The following is a 17546-nucleotide window of genomic DNA, read 5'->3' on the forward strand; positions in this document are numbered from 1 at the left end:
CTGCTACTAAAGTTAAAGTGTATTTCTGACAATCATAGCATCTTTATTTGATTCCAAATCACATCCAAAGGAAGGATGTTCATGTGCTACACTAAGTAGTCCCATTCAATAACAATGCGGATGAATTATTAATGATCAAGTAGTTCTTATTCATCCTCTATCCATTCACACTGGCCATTTAGATTATATAAGATCTGTCAATGATTAGGTATTCCAGCCCATGGTTACATCACTGACTTCCCGCTGTTTATGTAAGGTCAGGCAGAGTTTATCTTAGATATGAGGCACATTTAATTTAGTATTTGTTTCTTATACATACATATATTTATAGATTTGCATTTTAAATGAAAATAATTCTAGCAAAACCCGCAACCACCAGACATCTCAAGGCTTTGATTTCCTTTGCAGCCATCGCTGGGGATAATTGTTCTTTCACTGGATACATTTTTATTTTATCTGTTTAATGTACTAGTATTTTATTTGTTCCTTTGCAGTTTTCGCGGGGGCAAATGATATTAGGCAATTTTCAATATACATGCTTAGCTGAATGTATAGTACGTGCATTTCAAATATTATCTCACTTTGCTAATTGCTTGAGAAATCTTTATATAAAGTCGCGGCCGTTTCCCACTAAACTGTATTTTAGTTTTCATTTATACTGATGAAATTAGTTGTAGTGGGTATGACAGACGTATTAGATCGGACGCTTTGTTATGTACCAACGAAAGGACAATGTAATAAGTCATTAATGGCTTTAACTGTTGTTTTCTCTAAATAATGACTGGTGATTTTGTGTCTTTCTTATGGCTGCCGTCGTACTCTGCTATATACGGTCCATTGATTGACCACGCTGTAAAATATTTGACAAGAATAAAAACACGAATGTATATTATTGATATTTATTTCGACTGAATGATACCACCAATGTTAATCGTACAATGGCATGTTCCATCAACGCAGTGTTTTTCCTGAAAAAGTTGATTACAGTCGGGACACGTGTCCTTCACTGTGCACGCTTGACCTGAAAAAAGGGATATAGCTTTGAACCTATCTATGGAACTCGTAGTATGAAGTGTGTTAAAACAATGATACTAGCATAAACCTGTTATTATTGTCGATTTCAGTGGGTTCTTTAACAGGAGGTTTTATTATCATACATTTTATATTTATGCGCGTTCACTGGTGAAACGGAAACGTGTAGCGGCGCTAAAACGCATGTTTCAGTCAATCTTAGAGGAATTGAGCATTTCCTTTTAATATCATATGTGACATATACATTTGAGTTAGTAAAAACTAAAAAAAGTAACTTAATTTCCTTAATTTCTTGTAGGTTTTTATGACTTAAAAAACGACCATACTTTAACATACAGCTGCGCAAATTTATTAATGTACGCGTGTTAAATCTGGAAATAAATAATAATAAAAAATTAGAAAATATAACATTGAATATAAATATAAAAACACAAATGATCTGCGAAAAGTATGGTGGCTGATTTCTGCCATTTCGCGTTTTTGCCCCGCGAAATGGCAGAAATCAGCCACCATAGAAAAGTCATAAGTCACAAAAGGAAATTATCATAATATATTTTCAACAATGGTTAAATCTAGCGATAACCTTTGTTAATGATAGAATTTTCTGCATTTTATAAGTGATTTCCTGCTTGCTTAAAGGAACAAGATGTGTCGATTTTATGACATGTATTATATAGTTAAGGCATGAAATTAATTTGAAAACAGGTTTGAAAATTCTGTGAGACTTTACCCTCAGACAGGAAATACTGTATAATAGGCAGATTTTAGTGTAGGGATTAAACCTTATGTGTAAGCCTTATTCAAAAAGCTATGATAGATAAGGCACTTGATTTGATTTAGTGGCCTATATTTTGCAATCAAGATGACTATGAACAGTTTTGTTTTGAGTTCCAAAAATAAATATGTTTATATGTTTTTTTTTTTAAATATAATAGAAAATACAAACCTTTGAAAATTTCAAGGAATGTAATTTCATAAAATATTATGCGCTACCTTAAGCCAGTTATGGAGTATTGTCGGTAAGCAAATGGCCAACCCACGTGACTTTTCGGTAACGTTTACACATGGTGAAAATCGCTATATTCAGCTAACATTTTTGCATATAATTTTCTTATTACTCGACAGATTTTAATAAAATAAAAAAGCGATGGATGCTTTTCTCGCCACAAAGCGTTTGAGTAATACATCAAAATACGAAGATACGACTCATTCATACACCGGCGCTACTGCTCATATCAAGGTGTGGCCAAAAGCTAAACCTATCAAATAAGAACCTTTTACGGAACTATTGCTCAGCAATATATACTCGCTATACATATGGTTGAGAGCGTAGGGAGATCAGGGCCTCAGAAAGTTGTAGCCACTTTTTGAGAGAAACTGCCAAATTGAAACTGAATTGCTGAAATTTGCCCACATTTTAATAAAATTCTTGTCGCCACTTTCAAAAATCTGTAGCCAGTTCTTTGAATTTGTAGCATTTGGCTACATTGGCGAATGGCAGAGGAGGCCCTGGGAGATATATTGTTAATTAATTAAAGCAATTGTCTTGGCGTGTCCCAGCGTAGCTATTTGTCTGTGTATATATATACAAATGATATGAAAAACTGTGTATACCTCCTGCACCTCCGTCAGTACATTCGCACTGGTTTCCAAAAAATGCATGGTGTTGGCATACAACTGCGTGTGAGCCTCCGCATGTGGTTATCCCATGGTTATGGCAATCATCGTTGGTAGAGCAGTGCTCTCCACTCACGTACACTGAAACGGATATGTGTTGAAAAAAGTAAGATAGGGTACAGGCAGACCTGTACGGCAGCGTACAGTGTACTCGATTCCAACACAATCGGTATCATTGGAATGAAAGAACACTGTTCAATCTGGTTTACAGTTCTGCTGTGAGCGTCCAATGAGGACAGAACTAAGGCGTTAAATTAAAAGAAACGACACGAAAAGAAAACTGTAGCAGAAATTATGCTGTCTTATAAAAATATTTTTTTCAGTGCATTTATCCAATATTTTTTTTTGAGAGGCAAGTTAAAATTATTAATTTTTGTATAACCACTTCCGCTTAAATAAGCAACACTACATCTGGTGGCCCAGATTCAGGTTAAAATGAGCAGGGGCTGACTCAAATAATTAGGTTATTTATTCGGATGTTGACGCCTTGAAATAGCCTACTTATTCTCCACAACCCCTGCTTTTTCTATTACCTTACCAGGTCATAGCCTTGAAATTGTTGAAAATAGTTTTCAGTGTACCTAAAATTCCCTTAGAATTATTTTACAAAGGTCTTAATTTATCGTGTTTTTTGTTGTTGTTTTTTTATAAAAAAAAGATCTACTTACATGTGACAAATCGTATTTTTTCCACTTACCTACAAACGCAATCAAAATGGCTGCAATTAAAACCTTCATGGTTGCTCACAGTGGTTGTGATCTTTGAGAACAGCAATAAATAATGCGGTCCTGAGGTTCTAGTTTAAATAGAGAGATTCAGGGGCGGAATGGATCTACCACTGATCAGAGGATGTACTTTCGTCAGAGAAAATGAGACGCATTTGAGGAAATCGGCACTTTCTCGCTGCTTAAGGTTGCCACAACAAATTTAGAGGCGTCCGAAGATTTTGTTTCTTGTTAAAAGCACTGAGTCTTGAATTTGAAAGGCATTAGTCTTTTTAGGTACCACACGCTAAGGATACGTCTGTGGTAACGCTGCCAGTGAGATTTAAGGTCAATCGCACTTCAGAGATAATAAGGTTCATATTCTATAGGTTAAAATAATGGAATATATCTTAAACTTCAGTCACGCGTTTTGACAAACAAGACAAATATAGACCTTTGGATCATTACGAAGCGATAAAGGTTTGTTTAGACTGGCTCATGTCCCTACGTTTGTTCTGTTATATTCCCCATAGATAAGTTTCTTCATTAACAGAGGCAGTAACTCTAGCAGCTACTTTATATATTGGCATTCGTGTTGCCCATGGCTATATGGTTTAGCCATTAGATAAAAATGTGCTTAAAATTTACTTATAAAATATCGGCAGTATTTTAAAAACAAAACAAAAAACCCTAACCAGCCAGGGAGCCAGTCTATGAAAGGCTTTTGCTAATTGCCAAATGTTTCAAATGCTAATTGCTAAATGCTTAATGTCAGATATCGACATAAAATTATAGAAGTGTGAAATACAATAGGGTCATTATAATAGTATCTCGATCTGGGATGCTGTATTCGGCTCGAGTGGATTTTTGTCAGATCGGATCTCAGAAGGCGCGCAAGCGCCGAGTGAGATCCAACCTTGCAAAATCTACGAGAGCCGAATACAAAATCCCAGATCTAGCTACTGTTATGTTTCGTAAACGAACAACATCTTTACAAACAACCTATCTATCCAATACATTTTTATCGTTCTGTCTCGTAGGATTGGATACTTAAGATATTCTACAAGAGTTGTCCCCCTTTAAAAAGAATGCCATTTGTAAAGAAATAAAAGTAAACATTATTTTGTTAAAAACGATGCATAACTGAAAATTCTGAACCGTACAATGTTAAGTATATTGGCCAAACGGCCCTTGTTGAAAACAAAAACAACACAAGCCATGTTATAGTAGTCGCAACTTGACCGCGATGGTTGACCTTAGGCTGATTATTCATATCGATTATTTCATTGTAGAAATCAAGGGTGCTTAGGGTAGCCGTGTATATTTATATGGAATTAGTTTGTATACAGTGTAGTATCAAAGTTTATATACTTAAATAAGATCATTTAAAACTTTCCAATACACTAATTTATATTTAAACAAATTTATATTTCCTTTTCTCGTGCAGGTCGTGTTTTACGTACACTCCTTTTCAATAACAGGTTGTGCCTCATTACGTATTATAATGCAAAGGTCAACCATCGGGGTCAAGTTGCGTCTACTATACTTTTAAACTTTGAGAAATGTGATAGCAGATAAAATAAAATAAAAATAAATATGGAGAACATTTCAAAAGACATTTGCTTGTGTAAACGCATGCGATATACGTTATATGCATGATAAACATCCCGTTTAGGCTAATTGTTTACTTTTATTTCTTTACAAATGGCATTCTTTTTTTTTAAGTGGGGTGGGGGGAGGGGGGGGGGGGTGAACTCTTTTAGAATATTTTAAGTATCCAATTGTACGGGACAGTACAGTAAAATGTATTGGGCAGATGGGTTGTTTGCAAAGATGTTGTTCGTTTACTAAAATTTTCTGTGGTTTTGTTATATACTGCTAAACCTTAAAATATCGCTTATCATAGCATTATATAATTTGACCTTGTGTAACTCCACGACATGTTTTCAGGTTATTATTATACAGCCAGCTGTTACTCTCTCGTGGCACAGTGTTAAATCCCCTCAGTTAGACTTAACGGTTTACGATAGAAAACTTCTTGCGTTGCCTTCTGTGCAAACCGTTGATAAGCTGTGAACCGAGCAAGCCCAAACCAGAGTCTTTCAAAAAATAATGTCACGATCGATATGTACATGTAACCAAGGATTTATTTGTGCAATTATATGAAATTAATCTGTATGTGTATCACGCGAAGTCTACAGTTTTTGCACGACTATACGTGTATATGGAGAGCTGTCCTACTCGCCCCGGCGTCGACGTCGGCATCTTAATGTACTTCCACTTTATCGCTGTTATTTCTTAATAAATTTGATTCAAACTTAATATAGTTCTTCCACATTGTCGTCCTCATCATATGACACAAGGTCCATAATTCTGGCACCAATATATAGTGTTTTATGTCCCGTTTTTAGTTAGATTTTCAGTTTAATTTGATACTTTTTCACTATTTATCTGCTGTAACTAAATGGATTTTATTCAAATTTAAAATGGTTGTTCCACATGGTCACCCACATCATATGTCACAATGTGCATGATTCTGGCACCAAAATGGAGTCATGCCCACTTTTTGCTAGAATTTCAGGTTCAAGTTGTGATGGACTTCTGTTCTATCTCATTTATTTGATTCAAACTTCAAATAGTTGCTCCACATTATTAGCTATGATATGACACAATGTCATGGTGCTTTTCTTTTGCAGAAATTTTCCAAAAATTATGTCCCTTTTATACATATTTAATGTTTTGATACACTTCTCTGTCTCTGTTATTACTAAATACATTTGACACAGACTTAAGCTTTTGTCCACATTGGAGTAATTAAACACTCCAGTGACAGCTCCAGCTTCCTCAGATGTGCCAAGTTTCACTATCCATCATCGAACTAGTCGAGCACGTTGTCTCCCGTGAAAGCTCTTGTATGATTTGTTATATTTCGTCTTTTCGCCCCTCTACTCAACCAAGCGAAAACAAGAAATCTAAAATGTTTAAATAACAGTGTTGCGGAGTGGAAACTCGCTGAACAACGTGGTATTAACGTGAAAATCCGCTAATCATCGGGGGCTTGGGTGAAAAATTTTGAAACAAATGGCGTGGTCGCGGGGCGAAAAGTGACATAAACAGAAAGCTAATAAGTAACGTTTGTGTCGGCGAACCCGCCGTTATGTCTCTTCATTTCTTCAATTCGCCCCACGCCCTCGCTAATTAGCGTGGTTTCGTCCCGGGACCCCTGTCTTTAGCGAGTTTTCGCCCTTTGACCTTGCCGTTTTATTTCATAAAACTCGACTTTCGCCCGGCGTCCCGTCATTTGAACATCTTAAGTCTCCTATTTTCGTCCCGTTACCCCGCTTATCGAAAACATGACATCTAAATAGTCTAACTGGCAGGACTGCGCTGCGAAAACACGATAATAACGTTTTTCTATGTCACTAAATTTACGCTATGACTAGACCTGCAGAAAAATGTCATTCGTTTGTTGACTTTAGGTAACAATACATCAGCAGAAAGATTAAGCAATGACCTTGACAATATATATTAATTAAGCTTTTTCTATATGAAATGTTAAACGGACATTTTCTCAATATTATAAAAGACGTTGTAGCGTCATTTATTAATCTGCATTCATTATATGTCAATCAAAATAAATATTCGAATCAAATAATAAAAAAATAATTGGCTGAATAATTGATAGAGAAAATAGGATCCAGGTGGCGCTTTATTTTCAATCATAACGTCTAACGGGACATGCCGTCAAATCTTTTGTTGATTTACTTATATTCTAGCATGGAACTGCAGTTTTCGTCACTTTTCGGGTGTGTTTGAACAGGAGAGAAAATGTGTGTTAACAGAGAGATCCTCGCACTCACGTACTATTAAAACAAAGTAGTCGGTTAAAAAGCGCTTGCCGCTTATGTTGTATTGTTTCTCTGTCTTGCCGACTTAAAATAAAATTTATCTTATCTTATCTTATCTAACGCATTACGGCCTCAAAAGGAAGTGACGTCAACCTGGATGTTCATTACGTGTTATAACATATTCAGAATTCCCCAGAAACGTTGGAAACGTATCGGGCTCATGCACCAACCATTGCCTTAGGATTCTGCAGATCTTAAGACAAGAAAAAACATGCGTTATCCCTACATTGTATGAACGTTTTCATGACGGATTGGAGCTCAATATAGCCTTGCGAATGTCGATCGACCGGTCGATCGTGTGACTTCAAAAAAAAAAACAATGGAGAAGAAAATAGAGACTGTCGGTCGATCAACCATTTGGCTTCCGAATAAAAACTACGACCAAGGTATCGGGCAGTCGCCATACGGCTACATAATAATTGACATCTAGCGTTATATATGCAGAAGCTGAAGATCGAACTCGTAATGCACATTATTGCAATCCAGTTTTAATCATGGAATAATTTAGTTAAAATTTCGAGATACTGTGTCGAAATTTTGAGTTTTTATATGTGTAAATCCAAATTTCGAGTTACTTGATTCGAAATGTCGAGCTATAGCTAGTTAGACGAAATTTCGAATAAGGTATCTCAAACTCATCGAAATATAGAATTACTTAGGTACGTAACTTGAAATTACGAGTTACATACTTCATAAAATAACATGTAGTTGGCACTAACGCTCTTCCGTATAATTCAGCCTTTTCTATACGCCTAAAATTCTATAGTCAAACTGTGTTTATCTATTTTACAGTTATGTTGAAATTGTTTACCTTTATCTTTGTTGGAAACATGGTTTCACTAGTCTGTATGTGTTGATATCCAACATTACTCAAATGCTTGGTGAATTCATATACGTGTACGACTTCACTCTAAAACGTTTTTAAAAACTAAGCATTGACATATCCAGAATAAGATATTAACCACTAGATCATTTCGTTTGCGGATTGGTGTAAATAAATGAATACAGTTTGGCATCAATTTTACTCTTACACCATGTTACACTACTTGAATATTTATAGATGTCCCCTTACACAGGTAAGTACGTTCTTATCGCAAATGTCCAATAACTTTGGAATAATATTTGTAGGAAAGGTTTTGAATGATATCTTAAAGTACATCTTTGTAGTTAACGAATGTTTTAGTGAGTCTTAGGGTACATGATAGTTCTTCCTTACTGTGAGGAGGGCTTTAAAGTACAGGGGGACTGGTTCCCTTAAAGATCAAAAGAGTAAAAATAGATACATGGTTGGAACTTTCCTTATACACAGGCAGTACGAATCGGTACATTTTGACAACATTTGCGTAACTTTATTGGTATCGCAAAATGTATTGAAACTTAGACAGGTTTTGCATAAATATACAAGTAAATACACGAGTTTCTATTTATGTTTGAATGACCACTTATGTAGTCAAATACCTCAAAATCGAAGAAAAAGCCATTAAAACAAAATGTCAAAAGACAGTCGCTTACACATTCAGAACTTAAAACATATCCTTTGAACATGTGATCAAAACGCTCTTCCCTTGGCTGGAACAGGGGCCTCCGTGACTGAGTGGTTAGAGTCGCTGATTTCGAGTCACTTGCCTCTCATTGGTGTGGGTTCGAAACCTTGCTTAGGGTGTAGAATTATTCATGTAAGGAACCCATCCAGCTGGGTAAAGAGGTCGATGGTTCTACCCAAGTGGCCGCCCATTCCTGAAACAAAGCTTTAATCTTACCCCACCATCAAAAGCTGGAAATACCGCCTTAACGGCGTCGTTGTGACTTTAAACCAAACGAAACAAACAAATAAATGAGCAAGAAATTTTCAGACAACTAACGACATTGCCAACACAATGTTTGATCTAGTCATGGCCTTTTTGAGGATGCGGCAAACAGTTTTGTCTACAGGTAACACCGCGAAACTAAAGGCGTTTGCAACATTTTCGCATTTTTTTTTCTGTTGACTCTGATGCTATGAAACGTTTTCAAGACGGAGCCGAAATGGAATGAAAAACCTCTGCTTTCTCTTCATGACGAAGGAAATATTGTAAGGTAGAGGTTGAAATACACAAGGTTTCTTAGACCACAAGATTCTTTGACAGGCATCAGCTAGCAAAATAAGGACCTTCAAGTATGTTTTGTCTTTTGACATCGAGCCAAGAAATTTATGACGATTAAATCTTAAATCTTAAGATCTAAAATAAGTATTACAATGTATACTTCTTCTGCTTCTTCGTTCGCCCTACACCCGTCAGATCAGTAGCCTCGATGAAACTTGTGGTTTGCCGCAGATCCGCAATGCCTCCATACAGTTTCTGGTGGATTGAGGTATCTATCAGCCAAGTCGCAGCTCGCTCCTGGTCATGCCCTTTACATTTCTGGAGTATATGCTCTGGAGTCTGATCTTCCTCACCACATGGACAGGATGGTGATGGTGCCAATCTGTATTTCTTGTACATGTGACCATTGAGCTTGTTGTGCCCTGAGCGAAGCCTGACCAGTATCACTTGTTCAGACCGATCAAGGAGATGAAAAGCATTTTCTTCTATCCTTGGTCTCGTTAGTGCCTTGATGATGGTGACTTTCTCTTTGTAGGTGTTGTTGGTTGTTCTGACTGAACTCCTAGCTTAGCCAGTTGGTCTGCCACTTCATTGCCTGCAAGTCCACAATGGGATGGAATCCACTGAAGTGCTACTTTGCAGGTGGTACTCAGGCTCTGCATTCTCCTGGCTAGCTATGGAGCTTTATTGTTGATCAGAGCTTCCATGACAGACAGTGCATCTGTGAGAAAGACGACTGAGGAGCTTTCTTCTGCCGAGTCTTCAATCATTGAGACGGCCTTCATGATTGCTTCAGTCTCCGCCTTGTAATTGCTGCAGTGTTTTCCCGTGGCTGCATGTAGTGTTTCTCCCTTGCCAGATGGGTATAGAATGAAAACTCCTGCTCCTCCGTCTTTGATGGCGCATGTGGCTGATCAATCTGTATAGACATGAGTCCATGTTTCCGGAGGATAGTCTTAATTAATCATAGCTAGTGCGAGGCTCTTCGGAATACCTTCATCCTCTTGTTTCCCGCGGTCAAGATGAGGATCAGCAAGTCTCAGTTACTGAAGACAGATCATTCCCTAGAGGGTTTATAATGTCTTCTCTATCTAGGGGAGTCGTTGGTATGTTCAGGTCAGTTTCGAACTCTCGATTAAGTTTCTTTGCCTATTGAACGAAGCTGCTACGTTTGAGTCAGTTCTTTTGGTGTAGCCATCCAACTTGGCTTTCATTGGATGGTCTTGAAAAGACCTGAACTTCTCTGCTTGAAGCAAGACATTTGCATGTCTCCTTTCTTGTAACGGCTGTGTACCTGTTAGCTTCTCCGTGAAGGAGATTGGTGTAGACTTTGTTGCACCTGTCATGATGCGCAATGCTTGGTTTTGAACCTTGTCTAGAGCTTGTTGGTTAGTTTTGGCAGTAGTGGACCAGGCAGTTGAACTATACTCTAAATGTGGTCTCACTGTTCCCTGATATACTATCTTGAGTATGTGCCCATTTGCTCCCTACGTGGTTCCAGCAAGTTTACGCATCATGGCAAGCTTCCTACGGGCCTTCCCTTCTGCTTAACTTATGTGGGGTTACCAGGTTAACCGTTTATCAAAGGTCACTCCAAGGTATGTTGTCTCATCTGCTTTAGTCAGTGAAGTATTTCCCATCTTGATTTTACCCCCCCTCTGCTTTGACGACAGGGAGAAAAGTGTGGTGGACGATTTCTCTGTATTAATCGCGACACACCAATCCTCAGCCCAAGCTGAAAGCTTGTTGATGGCTGCATCCTGTATGTGGCTTTTGTGGCATGTTCTTCCTTGCACCACAACACCAGGTCGTCAGCGTAGAGTGCATACATCATAGATTCAAATTTATTCAATGTGGTGTAAAATAATCAGTTAGGTTAGACAGTACACCAGCTACACACCTGTCAAGTTGATATATGATGCATGTTTGTAATTGTTTATTATATCAAACCCACACGTTTTATACGTCAAATTGTCAGACAGTACATATGTATGATGGTTAGAAATTTACTATATATAATGATGTTTTTAGATATCTCGTGGAGAAGGGTCTTGGAGAGAAGGGTCTAGAGAGACCAGGCGAGACCTAGTAATGGGTCTGGCGGATATTAAGTTAGGCTTTAGATATGACATTTGTTAAGGCTAAGAAGTTCTGAAATAAATTATGAAAGTATGTACGAAATATTCCATTGTACAAATAAACATCAAAAATGTACAGACTCGTTTCGTGTTGTGTCGTGTTGTGTTACGCTACACAACCTCTATTAAATTTTTGGTGCCGTGACCAGGATGTCGAATTTCAAAATGGGTTGTTGCGACATTACGAAGCGAAGTACTACTGCCAACGACGACACGCTGCCAAGACGAAAGAAGAGAAACTGTGAGTTGCCATTTTACCTATCTTCTAGTGCAATTTTGCAAGCTAGTCTTTTCTTTTATTAAATTTTTGTTTCTATTTTTGAACAAAATTTCAAGGTAAATTTATTTTGATTGATTGTTAGACACCAAAAGAAATGTAAATTTATAAAATGATAAAACCTAACTCATAATATACAAAATTCTTAAAAAAAAAAGTAAAATAATAGAAAAAAAAAACACGTAAAAAGTAAGAAACAATGCATTGAGGAAAATACTCAAGAGACTGAATTAAGAAATGCAAATGTGAAAATATTTGTTTTTCAAAAATTTTACTTGTCATATTATGTTTATTTTACTTGTTCCATATGATATTTGTTTCCCTTATGGCCACATTTAAACAGTTTTGAGCATTCTCGCATTGACAAATTGTTTAAATGAAGGAAGATGGATTGTCCTATGAAACTTGTGTATAGTCATAGATATGCACAAAATGAGTTGTAAATAGTTTCTGTTGAGGTTATTGGTAATATTTCATCACGAATATATGTGAAAATACAAGGAACGGCTGAAAACTAGTTAGATACGTGGAATTCGTGTTTAAGATGTTTTATGCATGATAATGCATTGTTGGGTTAAATTGTCATTGCTGAATAAATTTGTACATGGTTATCTTTCTAACCATATGGTTACTTCAGGTCTCAGTAAATTAAAAGGTTGGTCTGGTCTGTTGTGCTGGAAATATTTCGAAGCCTGATATGGCACAAGAATATGTTTATTATGCAAAAATGACTTGATATTTTTGCTGGAACATGTGGATTCCAGTAAGGTTGAATTTATATATATTGTGAGATACTAAGAGTTACTTAATATTGTCTTTGTGAGACTGGAAGTTGAGATCCCAGTTGTTTTGTAAGATGTATACTATTATACAGACACAGATACTGTCTTCCGAAATTTTTAGTCGGAGTCTTACTATCATGGCGTGAAATCGATGCATATGTTGCATTATGAGGTACGGGTGTTTACCAGATATTTTAAGCGCAATAGCTTTTTGTTTTATGAGACCTGATGTAGTATTTTTGTCAAAGAGTTGCAAAAACAGTTGAATGTGCTGTTACTTTTAGGTTACCTTTCATGGTTTTTAAGCAGGGTATTTTGCCGGAAAATTTATATTTTTCTCGCGGACGACATAATATATCTGTCGAATCATCAAGAAAGGTTACATTGTGTAAAAGATCATGGAAGAAATCATTATCAGTTATTCTGTTATATATTGGTGTTGGTTTTATATGTATTTCTGTTTGTTTTTAGGTGTTACTAAATGCTTTATTTTGTAGAATTTTTATAGCTTTCTTATACATTTTTAAAAAACGTATATTTTATGTTGCGAACATGTTTTGCTTTTGTTAGGAACATATTTTGGCTGATATCTTTATTTTTCGAATAATGTAAAACGTAGGACATAGCTTGCTAAAAAGTACAAAGAAGTAAGGTTTTCGGTAACATAACGGTTTATGTGAAGTACAGATCACTTAACAAAGGAGACTACGAACTGACTGGGAAAATACCATTAAACTGTCAAATCAAACCGAAGAAAAAGTGTATTCCGAGTCAACATTATAAGTCTTGTCGTATTGTGGACTGTCATTATATAATAGCCAAAGGGAGACTCATTACATGTAACGGTTACATATCGAGAAGTACCTGTCAAAACAAAATGATGACATTTACATTTGTGTATTATGACAATTTGTAAACATGCAGACTTGATTTTATCTGTCATAAACTGTCATTTATGACAAATGGGAACAATGAATAACAAAGTATTTTCGGAGGTCATCGGAATATTGGACATGACTTTAATAAAACAGTAATATTATAACTTGGAGAACTCTAGAAAATGCATCTGAAATATTGAACATTTCGTTAATGAAACAGTAATATTATAACTTGGAGAACTCTAGAAAATGCATCTGAAATATTGAACATTTCGTTAATGAAACAGTAATATTATAACTTGGAGAACTCTAGATAATTTCAGAAGTTAGCAAATGAAATTAGATGGATGAACATCATAAACTTGGATATTGCGGTACAACGTTACGGCCTATGACGGGTGATTTTTAGCTACTGAGACTGATGGTGATGCGTTACGCTGTATAAGAATGTCGGAACCAAAGGACAAATGTGTAGAAAGATGGCGAAACCAAGCGACAATAGCGAAAGTGGACTGCAAGCTGTGAGCCTGTGAAGTTTGGCGAAGAAAATGGTCCAGCTGGAAAATCACAGAGCTCTAAAAAAACTAATTATCTTCTCTCTCTTTCTACTTATCAATACACAATTCATACATTTTGGTCATTACATATCGATTAAGATCTGTAGTCAAATATTAAAATATTCGAAAGTAAGATTACTCGGTAATGTGCCGATTAAAATCTTTGTATAAATAAGTGAAATTTAAATACATGTATCATGATAAATTTTTATACACGCAACAATAATAACAAGCAATTTAGCAATGTTACTAAACGACATTTTATCTTTTTCCTAACTCTTATATAGCATATATTCTAAAAGATGCTCACCTGTGTTTTGCTTTATTTTACAGACATTGGTTTTGTGAAATATGGATGTAACACGGGTTAAAGAAAAAGTCTTGGAGGAAGAAAGGAGAAGTGCCACTACAAAGGCCGATATAAAATAAAAAAAAAGACTTTCTATGAATTGTGAAAATTGTTTAGTTTAAAATTCTATTCTCCTTTGTTCTTGTTTACATTAATTGCATAAATGACTTAAGATTTTTTCTTTAACACTGTTCTTTAATATTATTCCTTCAGATAGTATTCTAATGTTCTTGATCATATTAAACATCATTCTACATGTCATACTGTAAGGCGAGAGATAGTACTTCAAGTCTAAAAAAATTTAAATTTGTAATTCAAATTTTTTCTTTCGGTGGGTAACGAGTGTAAAATAATCAGTTAGGTTAGACAGTACACCAGCTACACACCTGTCAAGTTGATATATGATGCATGTTTGTAATTGTTTATTATATCAAACCCACACGTTTTATACGTCAAATTGTCAGACAGTACATATGTATGATGGTTAGAAATTTACTATATATAATGATGTTTTTAGATATCTCGTGGAGAAGGGTCTTGGAGAGAAGGGTCTAGAGAGACCAGGCGAGACCTAGTAATGGGTCTGGCGGATATTAAGTTAGGCTTTAGATATGACATTTGTTAAGGCTAAGAAGTTCTGAAATAAATTATGAAAGTATGTACGAAATATTCCATTGTACAAATAAACATCAAAAATGTACAGACTCGTTTCGTGTTGTGTCGTGTTGTGTTACGCTACAGTGGGCCAATGACTGTAGTAAGGTTTGAAAAACGTTGTCCTAAGATCACGATAATGGGTAGAAACCAATAAAAATAGCATTCATTTTCCGCTTGTAACAAGTTGCATGATTTACAAAGTCTTTGTTCTCGAGGAGTATTATTATACCTTCCTTTTTCAATATATAAACTATGGGGGAAGAAACCGAGATAATGCAATTCTGTACCTATTCTCTGAGATAATGTGTAAATACTTTTCAAAGTCAAAATTATGTTTAAAAATGCTATATGACTGTAGTCGGTTAGAGTTACTTATATCTAAATACCAATTCTGATGATAAATGTCAATAATTCTTTGTTTAATTGTGTTTACAGGGGTATCTATAGAAGCTTGTTCTTGCCAGACATACAAAATTCCATGGTCCGATAAAATGCTTTTGATTTGAGACGCCCAATTTTTACCGCTGTAAGTTCTTTTAGAATCAGCATCTACTTTCAAAAGTAGATATATATATATTTTTTAATTAATAATGATACCTCTTGTTTTAATATCTTTACCCAGTATTTGATTAATGTTATTTTACGATATACAAAAACGGGAAAACGTCCAAATTCTTCATATAAAGCTGCTAAATTTTGTCGATTTTGTAACTCCTAAAACTCGTCGTAAAAACTTTGTATAAATTAGTTCGATATCGGCGGCTTCGTGATTGCCCCATATTTCAATGACAAGGCTTCGTTTCGAAACTGGTCTCCTGATTCAGTTTTATATCTTCAGACCCAAGGATATCAATTTACCGTACATTCTAACACGATCCGATTCATTTTCCTATTAATCAAAGAAGGCTGAAAACAGTGAATTATTATACAATTCACTGTTCTGACGTCACAATTATTACGTCATAGCGTCAAACGGCATAGAGGCGCGCTGGAAAAGAAACCAATTGGAAACGGGCAAATATTTAATGAATGCCGGCAAGGATGTACTTAAAGTCCTTGGTAAGGTGTTAGAATCGAAATAATATATCTCATTTAGTGATTTTGCTCTTGAATAAAATCATTCTCGTTCAGATGCGTAATACTATATCACTCGGGTTGCGCCCTCGTGATATAATTCCTTCGCATCTGAACTCCAAACAATGATTTATTCAGCGACAAATGACTAAATGAGATTATTTCTTAAACAACATTGACGGATAATGCTATTCTTGGCTTCACATATCCAAGTATTTTTGTCGATAAGAGTTGAGCGTCACTTGACGACTGGGGCAAACAAACACATTTATTATACATCCTTTTTCAATTCTTGTATGTTACAGTGGAATATGAAAGGTCGATATATTCCATACTGACATTAAAATTTCGTATGAGGTAAGGTTTAAAAATATTAAAACCATGAATCCATAATAATTTTTATTTATTTGCATTTATTGACATTGCCTAATTTAACCACTGAAACAGTGGCATGTTCCTCTGACACAGAATGCGCGTCCTCCGTTGCACTGACAGTTACCGAGGTCGAAGAAACCGCTGCATGACTGACCTGAAAGAAAAAACATACAGCATTGAATACAGAAAACCGTCGGGACCAGGAGAAAAGTCCGATTTTCGGAAGTTTCTGGTATTTGGAAGTGCGAAGTTATTTGAACAGGTATAACTGCACACCATTAACCGTTCTTTCCGATTAGGAGCAAGGTTACACTCGTAAATTATTTAGTTTCACGTTTAAATTATGAAAATGATGGAGATTTCGTGAAATGCTGTGAATTTAAAGTTTTTTTTTATGAACCTGCATCCAGCTTTTTCGTTGCGTCAGTTTGTGAATACGAAAGCAAACCCGATGGTTGTCAGAAGTTAAATATTTTTAAATCACTTTCATGTTCCATATTTAGATCAGTTTTAATTTACTCAGCCAAACATGTGCTAAGCTTTATACACCTGTAGATAGAATTTTCTTATTGTTTCGGCCTGCCTTCGTTCATGTATGGTTTTTACTCTTCATGTCAACAAGCGTCTGATATCCATATTAAGGTAGTAGAGGCGTAATAGAGTACCTCCTTTTGGAAGAGTATTCAATTCCTACTGTAAACCCACATTTACTGCAATTCTCAGGGGGCGTAGGTTCAAGCCCTACTTGGACCATTTTTTTCCCTTATTTTCGATTTTTTCTAGTAAGTTTTTACTTCTTTCAAGACTTATGATAGTTTTATTGTACAAAAATGGAAAAAAATATAATTTGATAAGCGATTTCTTGCTGTTCAATGTGAATTTACAACTTAAACAGAAGGGGTAGAGTTACACATCTGTAAAAAAAATTGAGTTAATGTGGTAAAAGTTCTCTATTTTGCTTTCACTCTTTAGATTACATATCGTGGAAGAAATTTAGGTAGGTTTTACGTCTGTCCCAAGGTTATTTTTGAATGAAGTAAGCAAAATTCAAAAC

General features: G+C 35.8%; 1 protein-coding gene across 1 annotated transcript; it reads right to left on the bottom strand.

Annotated features, from left to right (window-relative positions):
• Positions 1-885: 885 nt before the first annotated feature.
• LOC123540924 (uncharacterized) lies at positions 886-3565 on the bottom strand. The gene is made up of 3 exons (XM_045326251.2): positions 3407-3565; positions 2647-2790; positions 886-1021 (listed from the first exon to the last, which is right to left on the bottom strand). Exons 1-3 carry the CDS (start codon positions 3444-3446, stop codon positions 900-902), a joined length of 306 nt encoding a protein of 101 aa, XP_045182186.2. The 5' UTR covers positions 3447-3565; the 3' UTR covers positions 886-899.
• Positions 3566-17546: the final 13981 nt, after the last annotated feature.

Source organism: Mercenaria mercenaria, chromosome 16, assembly GCF_021730395.1.
Source record: "Mercenaria mercenaria strain notata chromosome 16, MADL_Memer_1, whole genome shotgun sequence".
Classification (NCBI taxonomy): Eukaryota; Metazoa; Mollusca; class Bivalvia; order Venerida; family Veneridae; genus Mercenaria; species Mercenaria mercenaria.